The sequence below is a fragment of the Solanum tuberosum genome, unplaced genomic scaffold, assembly GCF_000226075.1.
Source record: "Solanum tuberosum cultivar DM 1-3 516 R44 unplaced genomic scaffold, SolTub_3.0 scf00284, whole genome shotgun sequence".
Lineage (NCBI taxonomy): Eukaryota > Viridiplantae > Streptophyta > Magnoliopsida > Solanales > Solanaceae > Solanum > Solanum tuberosum.
The window spans coordinates 789,595-805,352 of NW_006239212.1; the positions used below are offsets into that span (position 1 = coordinate 789,595).

General features: G+C 35.5%; 1 protein-coding gene across 1 annotated transcript; it reads left to right on the forward strand.

Moving 5' to 3' along the window:
* Positions 1 to 7,563: 7,563 nt before the first annotated feature.
* On the forward strand, positions 7,564 to 13,483 carry LOC107062964 (uncharacterized). Its single transcript, XM_015314271.1, has 3 exons — positions 7,564 to 7,948; positions 8,306 to 8,682; positions 9,032 to 13,483. Exons 1-3 carry the CDS (start codon positions 7,564 to 7,566, stop codon positions 13,481 to 13,483), a joined length of 5,214 nt encoding a protein of 1,737 aa, XP_015169757.1.
* Positions 13,484 to 15,758: the final 2,275 nt, after the last annotated feature.

The window sequence follows — 15,758 nt, forward strand, 5'->3', positions numbered from 1 at the left end:
GGATATATTATTGGAGTTGCTGGTATAGAATTAGCATTGATACCTATAATATTTAAAAAATGATTAAAATTAAAAGGGCCAACTTGCTTTTTACCAACAAAAAAAAGGGTACAAGTATACAAATAACAATGTACCACATTTGAGGCAACCATGTTATTCCCATGTATACAAGTCCAGCAATTCCATTATCTTTTAGAATGTGATAAATAATCTTCAAGTTTAATCAAAAGTATACAATTTTAGTTTTGTTAAAAGATGCAATAAAGAAATAACAAAAAAATTAAATTCATACGGAAAATACCTTTTCAAGAAGTAGCATATAGTAGGCAACCAAGAGTACATCCTCATGTTGGTTCACTACCATATCTAAAATTTAATTCTGCTATAAACTCTTCGTTATTGAGAAAATGGATGAAAAAGTTGGGTATATTTTATTAGGAAAACAAATCCTTGATTGATTACATGTACATTCAAAAGTTAATATTGCGGTAAAGGTTGGAAGATGAAGCAATTCAAAATTGACATTAAATAAACATATTATTAAAGAAGCACTATACATACATAGTTTAGAAAATAGTAAATACACATTATTAAATCTATATGAATTCAAGATATACGTTTCACAAACTATAGGGAGAAGCCTAAGCATCCAAGTTATTCATATACTAATGACATACGGGCTACGGCTTAAATGTGTAATCTCTTACTTATTTATTAGCTAGTCTCTGGCACGCGCAAAGCGTGTGTACCCTATACGTCAATAAGTAAAAACTCTTATAAAGTTAAATAAATTTTATTTTTAAAATGTAATACCAACTTAACCTTAGTGAATCCATCTTACTATTTTCTTCCTTTAAAAACAAGGGTGAAATTATAACATTATAATATTAGATCGATCTTGTGCATAACTTTAAAACAATGAACCAAACCTTCCAAATATAATTTATAAAAAAACACAAAATGTCGAATAAAATGAATTTGATTCATTTAATATAAGGTAATCAAACTTGATCATTGTAAGACAATGTAGAAGTCATACTTGATATTTCTAACCTTATGAATTCATCTTCCTCAAAATTCTTTTCGGTATTTCTAAATAAAGTGAAGATGTCAAATTTGCTATACACTCTATTGTCAATCTCAAATCAGAGATAGACTGATTTGAAAAAAATATATATTAATGATCAAAATCTTACTAACAAATAATAGAAGATGGAAAAAGAGGAGAAAAGAAGGAACTTTACCATAGGAGTACGTATAACTGCTAGTGGAAGAACCCAAGATGACAAATTTGTATTTGGCAATGGTATATATTGATTTAGCTGCAACTCTTCATATTCTTTAATTTAAGATTAAAAAGGGAAAGCATTGATTCATGTACTTATTTAAGAACAATATTCAATTTTAATTATTTTACCAATTACATATGACTCTTAAAATTCTAGAAATCGTAATTGACTCTTGTTCTTCTACATTACCTTTCTAATAAATAACGTACCATTCAAAAATTAATTAAAATATTATTATTTAATATTTAATTAATTAGATGTTTAATTTAGCTTAGGGGTAAAATGGTAATCCAACTTTTCATCTTTGGAGCTTCCCACTTTTAATAATTTAATTAATTAATAAATAAATAAATATATATATATATATAATATATGATATGAATGATTGTATGAATAGTATTTACTACAATTTTTTGGTTTTCTAGTATTAGTATAATATGATATAATTACTATCTAATATATAATTGAATAAATATTTTATAACATTTTAATTTAGAGTATCTTTTTTTTAATGATATTATTATAGTAACTCAACTTAATAGGGTTATTTTGGTATTTCAACTTTTAGTCAAATTAATATTAGTGATAGAATTTTAGTAAGACTTTTTCATTAAAAACAAAGTAAAGCTCTTGAGTTAATGATCGTGGGGAGAAGAATCAAAGGTTTACATCTTTTTATTCATAAATTCTAACAAGGAAAATTTAATAATTGACAAAGTAAATAAAAGTATATAATGTTATCGTGGGTAACGTTTTATTATTTCGTTATTTAATATAGCAGAGATGGTGGTCAAAGTTGATTCTTGAAAAATGAAACATGACAAGTAAAAATAAATGAAGAGGGTAATTGCATATTAGCTTATACGTTAAGGTGATTATCGTAAGAAACTAAAGTGAAAAAATCTGTTAAAATCTTAAATATTAATTTATTTATAAAAAAATAATAATTAATTTATCAAATAAGTTTTATATTTATATAAAAATAATTCACATTTGAACTAAGTATGGTAACATGTGAAATGGTAATTTTCTTGGTAAATGACAAAAGAAAAGATCAATAAATTTATCATTACTTGAGCTTGAAGAAAGTAAAAAGTTACTAAATTTGTGAGTTACCAAAAGTATCTCCAATCATGTACAGTAAAAGGAAACAGAAGTAAAACTAAGTTTCTAAATTTTTTCTAAATTTCTTTTATAAGAGCGCATACTAAACATGTCACATATACTTTTCTTGTTTCTAAACTTTGATAAATTGTTCATCATTTGTTTTTGTTCTTGTTCGCTAGTGTAAGAAGAAGTTCCTGAGTTATTTTTTCCATTGCAAAGAAGCCTGATGATATATTCACCTTGATAGAAGTTGTTCACCAAGATGGAGCATCTAAGTATCCCACATAGTTCAAGAAACGCAAAAATAAAATAATCAAGTTCTTAATGGATGTCTCAGTAGCATCAGACGACTGCATTCTTGTCTTCTTGATGATGAAGAAGAAGTGAGTGTGGGTGAAGAAGTGACCAACATTGAAGAGAGAAAAACAGATTCATGTCCAAAGCAAGAAACCCTTGATGAAGAAGATTGAAGTGGCAATCAATAAGAATGTACAAACTACTATGCAGAAAATACACAACAATTACAATGCAATTTGGAAAAAAAAATGGAAAGCGACCGAATTGGTTCAACAATTAAAAGATGATGGGATGATATTGAATTACTTATTTAATTCTTTTCATACATTTTATTTTCGTAAATTCAAAAAATATATGATAATGAATTATAATTTAATAATTAATTTTTTTTCAATTGATAATATAATATTTCTTGTAATATTTTATAAGATAAGAAAAAACATATATATAAATTATTGTACGTTACATAACAATACAAATATTTAAATCCCTCTTATTAGATTATAGTTTTGAAAACTTTTTAAATAAAATTAATTGTTACACAAACTAACAAACTACCAAAATTATTCTAAAATTTTTTTAAAATAAAATTAAAACTTCATTTGATTGAATATGTCAATTAGAGTATCATATTTTTACTTGTATAATATTTGGTATTACTTTTAACTACAAAAACCAATATTATAGTGATTGTTATCTTAGAAGACATTCAAAGTTAAGACAATGTTTTTTTTAAATTTAATTGTTTGATAATCTAATTAGTTTAAGCTTGAAATGTTTAATATAACATCTCAAATAATTGAAGACAATCTTACAAAGTCAATATTAAAACATGGTTTATTTAAATTGATGTGAATTAGACAAATTAAGAAATAGAAAGTAATTGTAAATTTAACTGTTAACGATATTAATTATAATTACACCAATAATAAAATTTCAAAAATATTTGTGAAATAATTAGTAAGGAATACCAACAAGAGTTGTGATGGAGCGATAAGTACTCCTTTCACTTAACCAAGAGGTCTCGATTTGGTGTGCCCTTGGATACGAACTCTCCCCAATGTAAAATTTTCCGGGAAAAAATTAGTAAGAGATTACCAACAAATTATTAAGAAAATTTTAATTTATAGTAACAATAAATATATATAAAAAAATTATATTCTACTTAGCGGTACTTTGGTCCTTAACACGGTGCTTCTCACAATTCACCCTTTTAGATTTCACGTCCATTAAAAATCTATGTAAGTTTACCATTGTATCTTTATTTAGTGTTCTTTTGGAGTCAAGTTTTTAATAAATTAACATAAATTAATTTATTTTGATTAATTAAATTGACCAATGAAAATGAATTAATTATGTAGTTTTTCTATGTTGGTCGAATTCATATTTTCAAGACTAATAAATCTCAAGGGTAAAATAGAAAAAATAGTATTATTTATGTATTGATTTTGTGAAATGACAATAAGGAGAACATATAAATAGGGGAAGCAACATTTTACGTAGCCTTCTTCAGATCTGGTTGTCTCCATCTTTTGTTTGTGTCTTCTACTCATTACTTTTGTTTTTTTGGATGTATATCGGGGTGGAGCTATAGCCATTCCACGATGTCCAACTGAGCATTTTTCGTCGAAAAAATTACTTATATATATATACATACTAGTTTTGGATACGTGCTTTGCACGTGTATATTACACGTTTAAGTTATTAAAAAAAGATAAATGACTAAAATTTAATCGTGTACATATTCAAAATGTTTAAATGGATTTATAGGACAAATATTTGAAGTATTTAAACTTTTTATTAGTTTATTAAGAATAGAATATTTTAAAAAATATTTTTAAAATTTTAAACGATGTAACACATAATTGTATTGAAAATTGCTCAAAGTGGTAATAATGAGGTGACTTATTTAGTATATAAATCTTTATATGTTGGTGTATTGTCACGACCCGAGCCTACACCCTGGACGTGGCCGGCACTCAAGAATCATTGTTGGCCCTCAAGCGAACCCTTATCCTAGCTGACTACAAGCGGAAGACTAACTCAAGCATACATAAGCATCAAATTGAAAGAAGTGTTTAAAAACAAATTAATAAATTTCAAAACTGAACTGGATATATTGAGTATGAAAGATAAGTTTTAAATAAAATATCTGAAATTGAAAGACTCTCAAAAACTATCTATCTGTGAAGCCTCTACTATTAAGGAAGGATGTCGGGACAAGACCCACGACACCTCAAAAGTACTAACTGGAAAGTAATTGTGAAATCCTCTGAAATACAAGGAGGCTCACCAAAGCTAACTGAAGTGTAGAATGAGATCAACGAAGCGTCTGTTGAAAATCATGAACGCCTATATATGCATCATAAAAAGATGCAGGTTGAATGGCATCAGTACATGGAATGTACGAGTATGTAATATGGTTGAGTAAACAAATAACCGAACTAAATGACTGAAAGCAACTCAACTGAATCAATACATGAACATGAAGTGAAAACCATTTTAAGCTTTACAATAAAATATACAATGAAAACAACATGAAAATAATATACTTTACTTGTGGGGAGTTTCTCTAACCGACAACCATGGCCATGAGCCTAGCAATGATACAACGTTTCGCCTCACGTTGCCAGAACCATCTTATATTTTGCCAGGGTATAGGATGATATCGTGACTATGGATCCATCTAATTGGCCATCTCCGAGGCAGTGAGGAGTTGCATGAAGAATCAATGTTATTCTATCATACGCTGGGTACGTAGTTTTGTGGGACTTCTGAATCATAAAAGACTCTAACCCAACTCGGTGCTCGATACTACTCCCAAAATAATTAACATAACTTTGTGCTCAATTCACCCATTACCAAGAATGAACTTCTTACATTACTTTAAATACTTTTCAAAACATGAGACGTGTTTACCTTCTTGAAAACATGCACTTATGAATTTATCTTTCAAGTCCAATAATCAACATAAATACATATGTATATGTAAATATATATGAATAAAATAACATTAGAAACTCTTAAGTCTTTATGAAATAGAACTTTTAAACTTTTTTCTCAAAACTCATCTTTACTTCCTCAAAAACCCAGTTTAAAAATCAATTGTTGGCTTTGAAAAAACTTCTCAGAATTTATATCTCAAAATAGGATTCATGCTGAATTATAGACATGAACAAATCAACTCAAGGGTCTCAATAACAATATAGAAACTCAATACTTAGGAATAGAATTTCAAAAAAAATCAGAAATTCAAGAACTCAAAATCAACTTATCTCAAGAATACTCAAATCTAGGGGTAGAATCCTAGATTTCTCTTTTACTGATTTGAAAGTAGATGTAGGGCGTGAGGATGAACTAGTCCAACACTATGATAGCCTTGCATACCTGAAAGAACAAGGTTCTTGAAGAATCTTGAAGAAAAACTTGATTAGAAGCCTTGAAACCCTAGCTTGAAGGAGAACAATCAAGAAACCCTTTCTTGGGATTCTTGAATTAGTTTCTTGAAATCTCTATGGCCAAGGATTATGATTTTTATTTGTGATTCATAATGTATAAAGGAATTTGAGTTGGGAAGAATGAAATTGGAACTGAGAAGGTTCCAATTGGTATCTGGCCTTAGGGGAGGTATAAATACATGGATGATCAGTAATGATCATCTATGGAGCAAACTAATCAATAACTTAAACTTATCTGTGAGTTGTAGCTTGAAACTGTGAATGTGTGCATATTGTTGTCTGATTTAATTGTTTGGTGTGAAAGATACATTACTTGGATGCTATGATATGATTATGTGCATAGTAATGCTTGTTTGGATTTTGATGTGTGCAATATGCTAGTCTAAATGTTCAAAAATGTGCGAGTCGTAATTGCCTGAGTTTCGTGAACCTGATGTCGAGAAGAGAGTCATCATTAGGTTAGGTGCAAGGGTCTAGATAAGCTACGATGTAATTCGTAAACAAAATCTGGACGTGTGTTGCAACCGACTATAATCGTGCGAGTGTATGGGCATATGTTGGGGATGTGCGTGTTAGTGGTGTTGGATTAATGGGAAATGAATTCTGGAGTATGTACCGATAGGTGGACTTGGGGTAGGCAATGACTATCCTAGTTAAAAGGATTATCCTAAATGCTTAGTTATAGCCTGGGAATCAACGAACAACTTTAGAAATCGGGAAGAACCCATGAAATTGTTGACCTGGGTACTATTTCCGTCGGAGCCGCTGGGACGGGATTATTCCCGCCAGAGCGGGACAGGGCGAGACAGAATCTCAGTCCTGTCTCCCTTGTTTTTCCCTAATCACACATATGGACCCTGAACCATACATAGGTTAATCCCTGCAATTTAATCAGTACTTAGCAATAAATAGTAAGTTATAAACACCTAGAATCTAATTATTGGCTATGAAAATAGCAAAAACCAGCATCCATGTGCTTACAAAAATGTAAGGAAAAACAAAAGAAAATAGAATTTTGTTCATTACATGCCCAAGATGGGGCAAAACCAAATCAGGATCCCTGGGAATGGGAAGTGTCATTATCAGACTCTAGGTCCTCTGGGGCCATCTCGCCAGTCCATGCCTCTCTCAAATTGTTACTTCAAGGTTGCAACTTGCAAGGCACCCTACTCCTAAAACATATAGGAAAAGGAAAAAAAATAATTTTTAAAATTTATGGGCAGTCCTAAATAATACGGGAAAAAGAGAAAGTTTCTAAATTTGTGGCCACTCCTAAACAACATCAGAAAAGGGGAATAAGTTTCTAAAAATCCTTTATAAGAGGGGTTTGATGAGTTAAAGTTTCTTATTACACTTTTAACAAATTACTTTTTTTCCTCATAATTGTTCTTGTTCGAGTGAGTGTGAGAAGAATGGATATTGAAAGAGTTTTCATGAGTTGTTACAAGATCGAGGAGCAGCCTGATGATATTTTCAACTTGATCGAATTAGCTCTGCGTGTTGGTGCATTCAAGTATCAGCCACAGTTCGAAAAGCGCAAAGCCAGAATAATCAAGTTCCTGATGAATCCCTCGATAACATCAACTGATGATGATGATGATGATGATGAAGAAGAAAAAGAGGTTATCGAGGACAATGTTGGTGATCAAGATGACGTGACCAGCATTGAAGAGCCTGAGAAAGAAGAAGAAGATGGGTTAGGAACACAACAAAGAACTGCAGAAAGCAACAAACCCTTGGTGACGAAGATTAGAATAGTCATCCGCAAGTCTGTATGTTATGGATCAGCCAGCCCAAGTCAGTAGGGAAATTGAGAATGGGCCTGAGACAATTAGGAAAAGCCAACGAATTAAACAGCCCAACAAGAAGCTACAAGACTATATCCTAGGCTAATGCAAGGACAAGCACGTGGGAGTAGTTGTTATATGCAGGAGTATGGCAGAGTAGTGGGTAACAAAGAAGTGATAGCAACACTCTCTTAATTCTCATCTTATTTCTTCTAAGTTCTCTCACCTCTTTCTATCTTATTATTTAGTTTTTTTCCATACTGCAATTGCTGCTCTTGAGAGCTGAACTATTGAATCTCACTACTGTAATCGTTCTTCTTGGGTAATCAATTAGAGTACTGCTACTGTTTTGTTATTTGGGTTGAAGTTTGTTCCACTGTACAAGTTGCTCCTGCGGAGAAACAGAACAATTGCAGTGCAATAACAGAAAGCAGCACAGAGTTGAAGAAAACTGACTTGGTTCAACAATTGGATAAACAAGGAACACCACACTCCCATAATAGTACTACTATGCCATCAAGAAAGAGGATGAAAGAGTCCACCAAACGAGTACAAGTTGCTCCTCCTCGTGTAAGACTTCTTTCTGATTTATCTTTCGAGAAGCACCTTGACAGAGACAAGCAGAGCCACAAAGGTTTCAAGAAGATGGAGAGTGATTATCACACAGAAAATAAGAGAGAAGAAGGAGCACAAAAGACCCATACCCAATGCAGGAGAAAAGAGTGCACCACTGGTTCAACAAATGTATGTTATGGATCAGCCAGCCCAAGTCAGTAGGGAAATTGAGAATGGGCCTGAGACAATTAGGAAAAGCCAACGAATTAAACAGCCCAACAAGAAGCTACAAGACTATATCCTAGGCTAATGCAAGGACAAGCACGTGGGAGTAGTTGTTATATGCAGGAGTATGGCAGAGTAGTGGGTAACAAAGAAGTGATAGCAACACTCTCTTAATTCTCATCTTATTTCTTCTAAGTTCTCTCACCTCTTTCTATCTTATTATTTAGTTTTTTTCCATACTGCAATTGCTGCTCTTGAGAGCTGAACTATTGAATCTCACTACTGTAATCGTTCTTCTTGGGTAATCAATTAGAGTACTGCTACTGTTTTGTTATTTGGGTTGAAGTTTGTTCCAATTGGTGCTTTCATGGCTTTGGACTCCATGGATACTTCTAAGAAATCGGATGGTGCTGTACCGTCGGACTCGTCGACGGAACTTTCTCTTTTATCAACTCGTGTGGACAACTTGACTCAGTTAGTGCAGGATTTTATCTCCACGGTGGCTGTTCAGTCAGCGGTTGTTGATCCTGTTCATCCAAGGCAGGCGGCTGTGTGTTTATCTCCTGGATCTAACTCTTCTGGTCCGCTCACAATCCGACACAAACCAGCGGCGGTGGCACTTAGTCGTTTTAAGGGTCAAAATGTTGAGGCATGGTTGTTTCAAGCTGAGCGTTATTTTGAGTTTTATTCCATTCTACCAATTCATCAACTTTCCTTGGCATCGTTCTATTTGGATGGTGAGGCTCTCGATTGGTATCGCTGGATGTTTCGCAACAAGCAACTCTTTGATTGGCCACATTTTGCTGAGAAGCTCCGTCTCCGATTTCGGGATATATCATTGCGCTCTCCGGAGGGCAGACTTTCGAAGCTTGTACAAACGTCCACTGTGGCGGAGTTTCGCGCCCGGTTCGAGGCGATATCTAATGAAACAATACACTTGCCAGATGAGTTTTTGGTTAGGTGTTTTATTTCGGGCCTTCGGTCAGATATTCAAGATGAAGTCGCTATTAGAGAACCCACATCTCTAGAAGAGGCTATACGTTTAGCTAATATGTATGAGCAGAAGTTGAATTACGCTAAAAGTCCAGTTCGTCCTGCTTTTGCGAGAACTCAACCCCTTTTGCCCAACCCTACAACACCATCTCCTTTAATTCTGTCTAAGCCAACTGCTCCATCATCTGCCTTTCCCAAAATTCCCTTCAAGCGCCTGACGGCCTCCGAGATCCAGGCTAGACGAGACAAAGGGCTCTGCTACAATTGTGATGAGAAATACACTATTGGCCACAAGTGCAAGGCACTTCCTCAATTCCTGCTTTTGGAGGAGTCTTCTGAATCCTCAATCGAGTTGCCAGACTCTTTTTGTCCTGAGGATTTCCTAGCTGAAGAACTTCAATGTTTAGAGGTTCAAGCTCATTCTACTATATCATATCATGCCTTGTCCGGTGGTACTTCTCACGCTACTCCTCGCTTTCATGGCCATGTCCGCGGTTCCCCTGTGCAAGTATTCGTTGATGGGGGAAGCACTGATAACTTTGTGCAAGCACGAGTTGCCAAATTTCTGAATCTGTCTATTGAGCCCGCACCTCCTTTTTCGGTGGTGGTTGGCAGTGGTCAGCGTCTTCGCTGTGATGGGGTGGTACGACAAGTCCCTTTGTCGATCCAGGGGTGTAACCTTGTGGTTGACTTATATGTTCTCTCGCTACATGGTGCAGATATTGTTTTAGGGGTATCTTGGTTGAGTTCGTTGGGGCCAATTCTACAAGATTACTCTCAACGTCTCTTTGAGTTCTCCCTTAAGGGACAAAAGTACAGCTGGATTGGAGAGCCTTCTGATAAGGCTCAACCTGTGCAATTACACACATTACGACGACTTTCTGAAACTGAGGCGGTGTCCTCTTACTTTTGCCTCCGGCTGGTTACGCGTGAGAGTCTTGGTCCGCCTCCTTATCCTCCTGATATGGACTCACTTTTTGCTTCATATGAAGATGTGTTTTGCAAACCACAAGGTTTACCTCCAGCACGCGAGCTAGATCATGCTATCCATCTCAATCCAGGGTCAGGACCTGTTAATGTTAAACCCTACAGGTATCCCTATTTTCAGAAGAACATCATGGAACAATTGGTTGCTAATATGCTCACTGATGGAATAATTCGGCCTAGCACTAGTCCTTTTTCCTCACCTGTTTTATTAGTTCGAAAGAAGGATGGCACATGGCGATTTTGTGTGGACTATCGTGCCTTGAACATTATTACTGTGAGAGATCGATTCCCTATTCCAACTATTGACGAACTTTTTGATGAATTACATGGCGCAATTTTTTTTTCTAAGTTGGATTTGCTCTCTGGCTACCATCAGATACGTGTTCGTCCTGAGGATGTGGCAAAAACGGCTTTTCGCACTCATGAAGGACATTATGAATTTCTTGTGATGCCATTTGGCTTGTCTAATGCTCCTTCTACATTTCAAGCTACAATGAATTCGATTTTTCGGCCATTACTTCGTCGCTGTGTTTTGGTATTCTTTGATGACATCTTGGTTTATAGCCAGACTTGGGGACATCACTTGCAGCACCTTACTCAAGTTCTCCAGATTCTTCGGGAACACAAATTTGTGGCTAAATGTTCTAAATGCTTATTTGGGCAGCCTCAAATTGACTATCTTGGTCATGTCATTTCCAGCAAGGGGTTAGCAGTTGACCCTTCTAAAATATCAGTTATTCAGCAGTGGCCAATTCCCACAAATATTAAGAGGGTACGGAGTTTCTTAGGACTCGCTGGTTACTATAGGCGCTTCATTAAGAATTATGCCACAATTGCTAGTCCTTTGACTGATTTACTCAAAAAAGTGTCTTTCAAGTGGGGAGATGCCGCACAACTGGCATTTGAGACTTTGAAGAACAAGCTGAGTTGCACTCCAGTCTTGGTGTTACCAGACTTCACACAGGAATTTCACGTGGAGACTGATGCTTCAGGCGTCGGTGTGGGGGCTGTCTTGTCCCAGCGAGGCCATCCTATCGCATTTTATAGCCAGAAGTTGTGCCCTCGAATGCAAAAAGCTTTCACCTACCATCGCGAGATGTATGCCATTACTCAAGCTGTTGGTAAATGGCGGCAGTATTTATTAGGACGGCGTTTCACAATTGTTACTGACCAACAATCACTCAAAAATCTGACTGATCAAGTTATTCAGACGCCGGAGCAACAACAATGGTTAGGGAAGTTGGTTGGGTTTGATTTTCATATTGTGTATCGCCCTGGGAAGCTTAATAGGGTTGTTGATGTCCTTTCTCGACCTGTTGAAGGGACTTTAAATGCCTTATCTATTCGAACTTTTGACTGGATTGATGAAATTCGAATGGCCACTCAATTTCATCCAGAATTGCTTGCCATTAAACATGGCATTGAGCAACAGACTGCTACCGACTCCGATTATGTCCTTCGAGAAGGATTATTATTTTTCAAAGGAAGACTAGTTATCCCATCTGATTCCCCAGTATGCATCCGTCTATTACAAGAATTTCATTCTTCACCTATTGGGGGACACGCTGGGATCGCTCGTACTTTTCATCGTCTCTCATCTAATTTTTATTGGCACCATATGCGGCGAGATGTGCGAGTTTTTGTTACTGCTTGTCAAGTGTGTCAACAAATGAAGGACATGAATCGCAGCCCTGCCGGCCTGCTGCAACCATTGCCTATACCGAACGTGGTGTTTGAGGAGATCGCTATGGACTTCATCACTTGCCTTCCGAGTTCTAAGGGTAAGGCGACAATCATGACTATTGTAGACCGCTTGTCAAAATATGGGCATTTTATCCCATTGCCATCCACGTTCACCGCACATTCTGTTGCATTAGCTTTTGTAGCCAATGTCATTAAACTACATGGACCTCCGCGCGTTATCGTAACTGACAGGGATCCGAGATTTCTTCACTCGTTCTGGCAGGAAATTAATAGACTCCAAGGCACCTCTCTGGCTATGAGTACAGCGTATCACCCGCAAACTGATGGCCAATCTGAAGCCTTGAACAAGTGCATTGAACAATATTTGAGGTGTTTTGTTTCGGAGAGTCCTCACGAGTGGGTACCAATGCTATCTTGGGCTGAATTTTGGTACAACACCGCCTTTCATTCGTCTGCCGGAGTGACACCTTTTCAAGTATTGTATGGGCGGGAGCCTCCTACTATTTCTCGTTATGTGTTGGGCAGTGCTGCAGATGATTTAGTCGAGAAGTACATGCTGAAGAGAGATGATGTTTTGGTGCTACTTAAGAACAACTTGTCGAAGGCTCAAATTCGTATGAAATTATATGCTGATGCTCGTCGAACGGATTTGCAACTGGAAGTTGGTGATTGGGCGTTTGTGAAGCTCAAGCCTTACAGGCAGCTTTCTCTCCGTTTGCAGCACCACCACAAACTCGGCCGGAAGTACTTTGGTCCTTATCGAGTGCTGAAACGAATTGGCTATGTTGCATACAAACTTGATCTGCCAGCTGATGCACGAATTCACCCAGTCTTTCATATTTCTATGCTCAAGAAATGTGTGGGAACGCCTGCTGAACAAGTGACACCCCTGCTTCAGGTTCCTGTCGAAGATCAACACCCACCGAACCTTGAGGACAAGGTTCTCGATTGGGAGGGAAGTATTGTTATGGATCAGCCAGCCCAAGTCAGTAGGGAAATTGAGAATGGGCCTGAGACAATTAGGAAAAGCCAACGAATTAAACAGCCCAACAAGAAGCTACAAGACTATATCCTAGGCTAATGCAAGGACAAGCACGTGGGAGTAGTTGTTATATGCAGGAGTATGGCAGAGTAGTGGGTAACAAAGAAGTGATAGCAACACTCTCTTAACTTCTCATCTTATTTCTTCTAAGTTCTCTCACCTCTTTCTATCTTATTATTTAGTTTTTTCCATACTGCAATTGCTGCTCTTGAGAGCTGAACTATTGAATCTCACTACTGTAATCGTTCTTCTTGGGTAATCAATTAGAGTACTGCTACTGTTTTGTTATTTGGGTTGAAGTTTGTTCCACTGTACAAGTTGCTCCTGCGGAGAAACAGAACAATTGCAGTGCAATAACAGAAAGCAGCACAGAGTTGAAGAAAACTGACTTGGTTCAACAATTGGATAAACAAGGAACACCACACTCCCAAAATACTACTACTATGCCATCAAGAAAGAGGAACGAGTCCACCAAACCTCCCCGTGTAAAACAACTTCTTTCTGATTTTTCTTTCGAGAAGCAGCTTGACGGAGACAAGCAACTCCAGAAACAGAGTCACAAAGGTTTCAAGAAGATGGAGAGTGACACAGAAAAGAAGAGAGAAGAAGGAGCACAACAGACCCTTACCCAATGCAGGAGAAAAGAGTGCACCACTGGTTCAACAAACAGCATACTGCCGCCGTTGATGAAGATGAATGTAGAAGTTGCTCCTCCTCCTAATCCAAAACAAAGCAACTGCAGTTCAAGTACAAGACCAATGCAGAAAACATCACAAAGCTATGCAGTTGCAAGACCAATGCAAAAAGAAACACAAAGCGACAATGTAATGAAGAAGAAATTTGAATCAAGCAAGAGGAAGTTCGAGCAAAGGTTAGCAGATCAAAGGGAAGCCAAGAGACGGATTGTATTGGTAGACTTTCATCAAATGCCTAAAGCTGCTAATGACCCTCCTGCTCCCAAGCGCTGTTGGAATAGGAAAAGGTTTTGAGATTATGATGATTCGAGTTGTCTTACTTTTTTGTCTTGTAATTTTGGAGAGCATCAGCATTCACTTCATTTTTTGTATGTATGAATGATCTTTTACTTTGGAATAGAGAAGTTACATTCATAAAAACAGCTCGAAGGACATGCTAACTTATGTCCTGGCTCTACGTTTTCTCTTGGCTACTCGAGCCAGATGATTACTTAAAACATCAAGAGCCAACAAACTGATTACACTTTTCTCTACAGAAAATCGATCACCTATTTAAGCAAGAAATAATTATTAAGTAAAGGGGCTCTCTAATCTGTAAGACTGTAACTAGTAACTAACACATCCCCTTTTCATAGTCGTCTCGAAGTTCAAATTTAATATAGAAAAACTTGCAGAGACAAGACATCCGAAAGTACTGGTTCATCTCAAGTTAGAAATGAGAGAAAAAATAAACAAGACTTATTTTGCAAGACAACAAAACTAAAATTACCTTATGAGGAGTAAGTAAATGCAAAGGTTGTACACTTTTCATTCAACATAGCAAGGATTTTTTAAGTCAATGTTGAATTAATAAGAGTAGAGATTCTTAGGAGCAGCAGAGCACATGAGCCTTATTTTCCTATAGTCTGGTTTGTTTCCAGATCTGCAATGATTTAGAATGCTTCCGCTGTTCTCCTAATACTTGTATTCATGGCTGAACACCTTTAGGGTCTGTTTGGAAAGTCACTTGGTAATTGGAATTGGTGTAATTACTAGGGTAGTAATTACCAGCCTAGTAATTACACTGTCTAGTAATTACACTGACCTGTTTGGTTGTCACAGTGTAATTACACTGTAATTACACATGTGCTGTTTGGATGCCACAGTGTAATTACACATGTTCTGTTTGGATGCATAATTGCAATTATAAAATTATAATAAATTTTAAAAATAAAAATTAATTATTTAAAATTTATACTAGACAAATAAAAAACTTTATAAATGACATTAAATTAAATATTTAAGATATATATTCTTGTTTGAAAATATATTAATTAATAAACATATTTTCTATAACTACTATTATGAAAAAATAATTGATTTATATTTTTTCAAATTAATATATTTCAATTGAATTGATCGTAACAACTAAAAGTATGAAGTTTCTACGAATATCGTAAAATGCATGTTTGATAAAATGAATAATATATAAATAAATGTCATAAATTATTAAATGTTTGACAAAAATATAATCTATCAAGTCTAATTAAAAAATGACATGCAATGTAAATTCAATATTACTAAAACAAATGAAACTGAAAATATAACATAAGTTATAAATTCAAAACAAAAAATTTAAC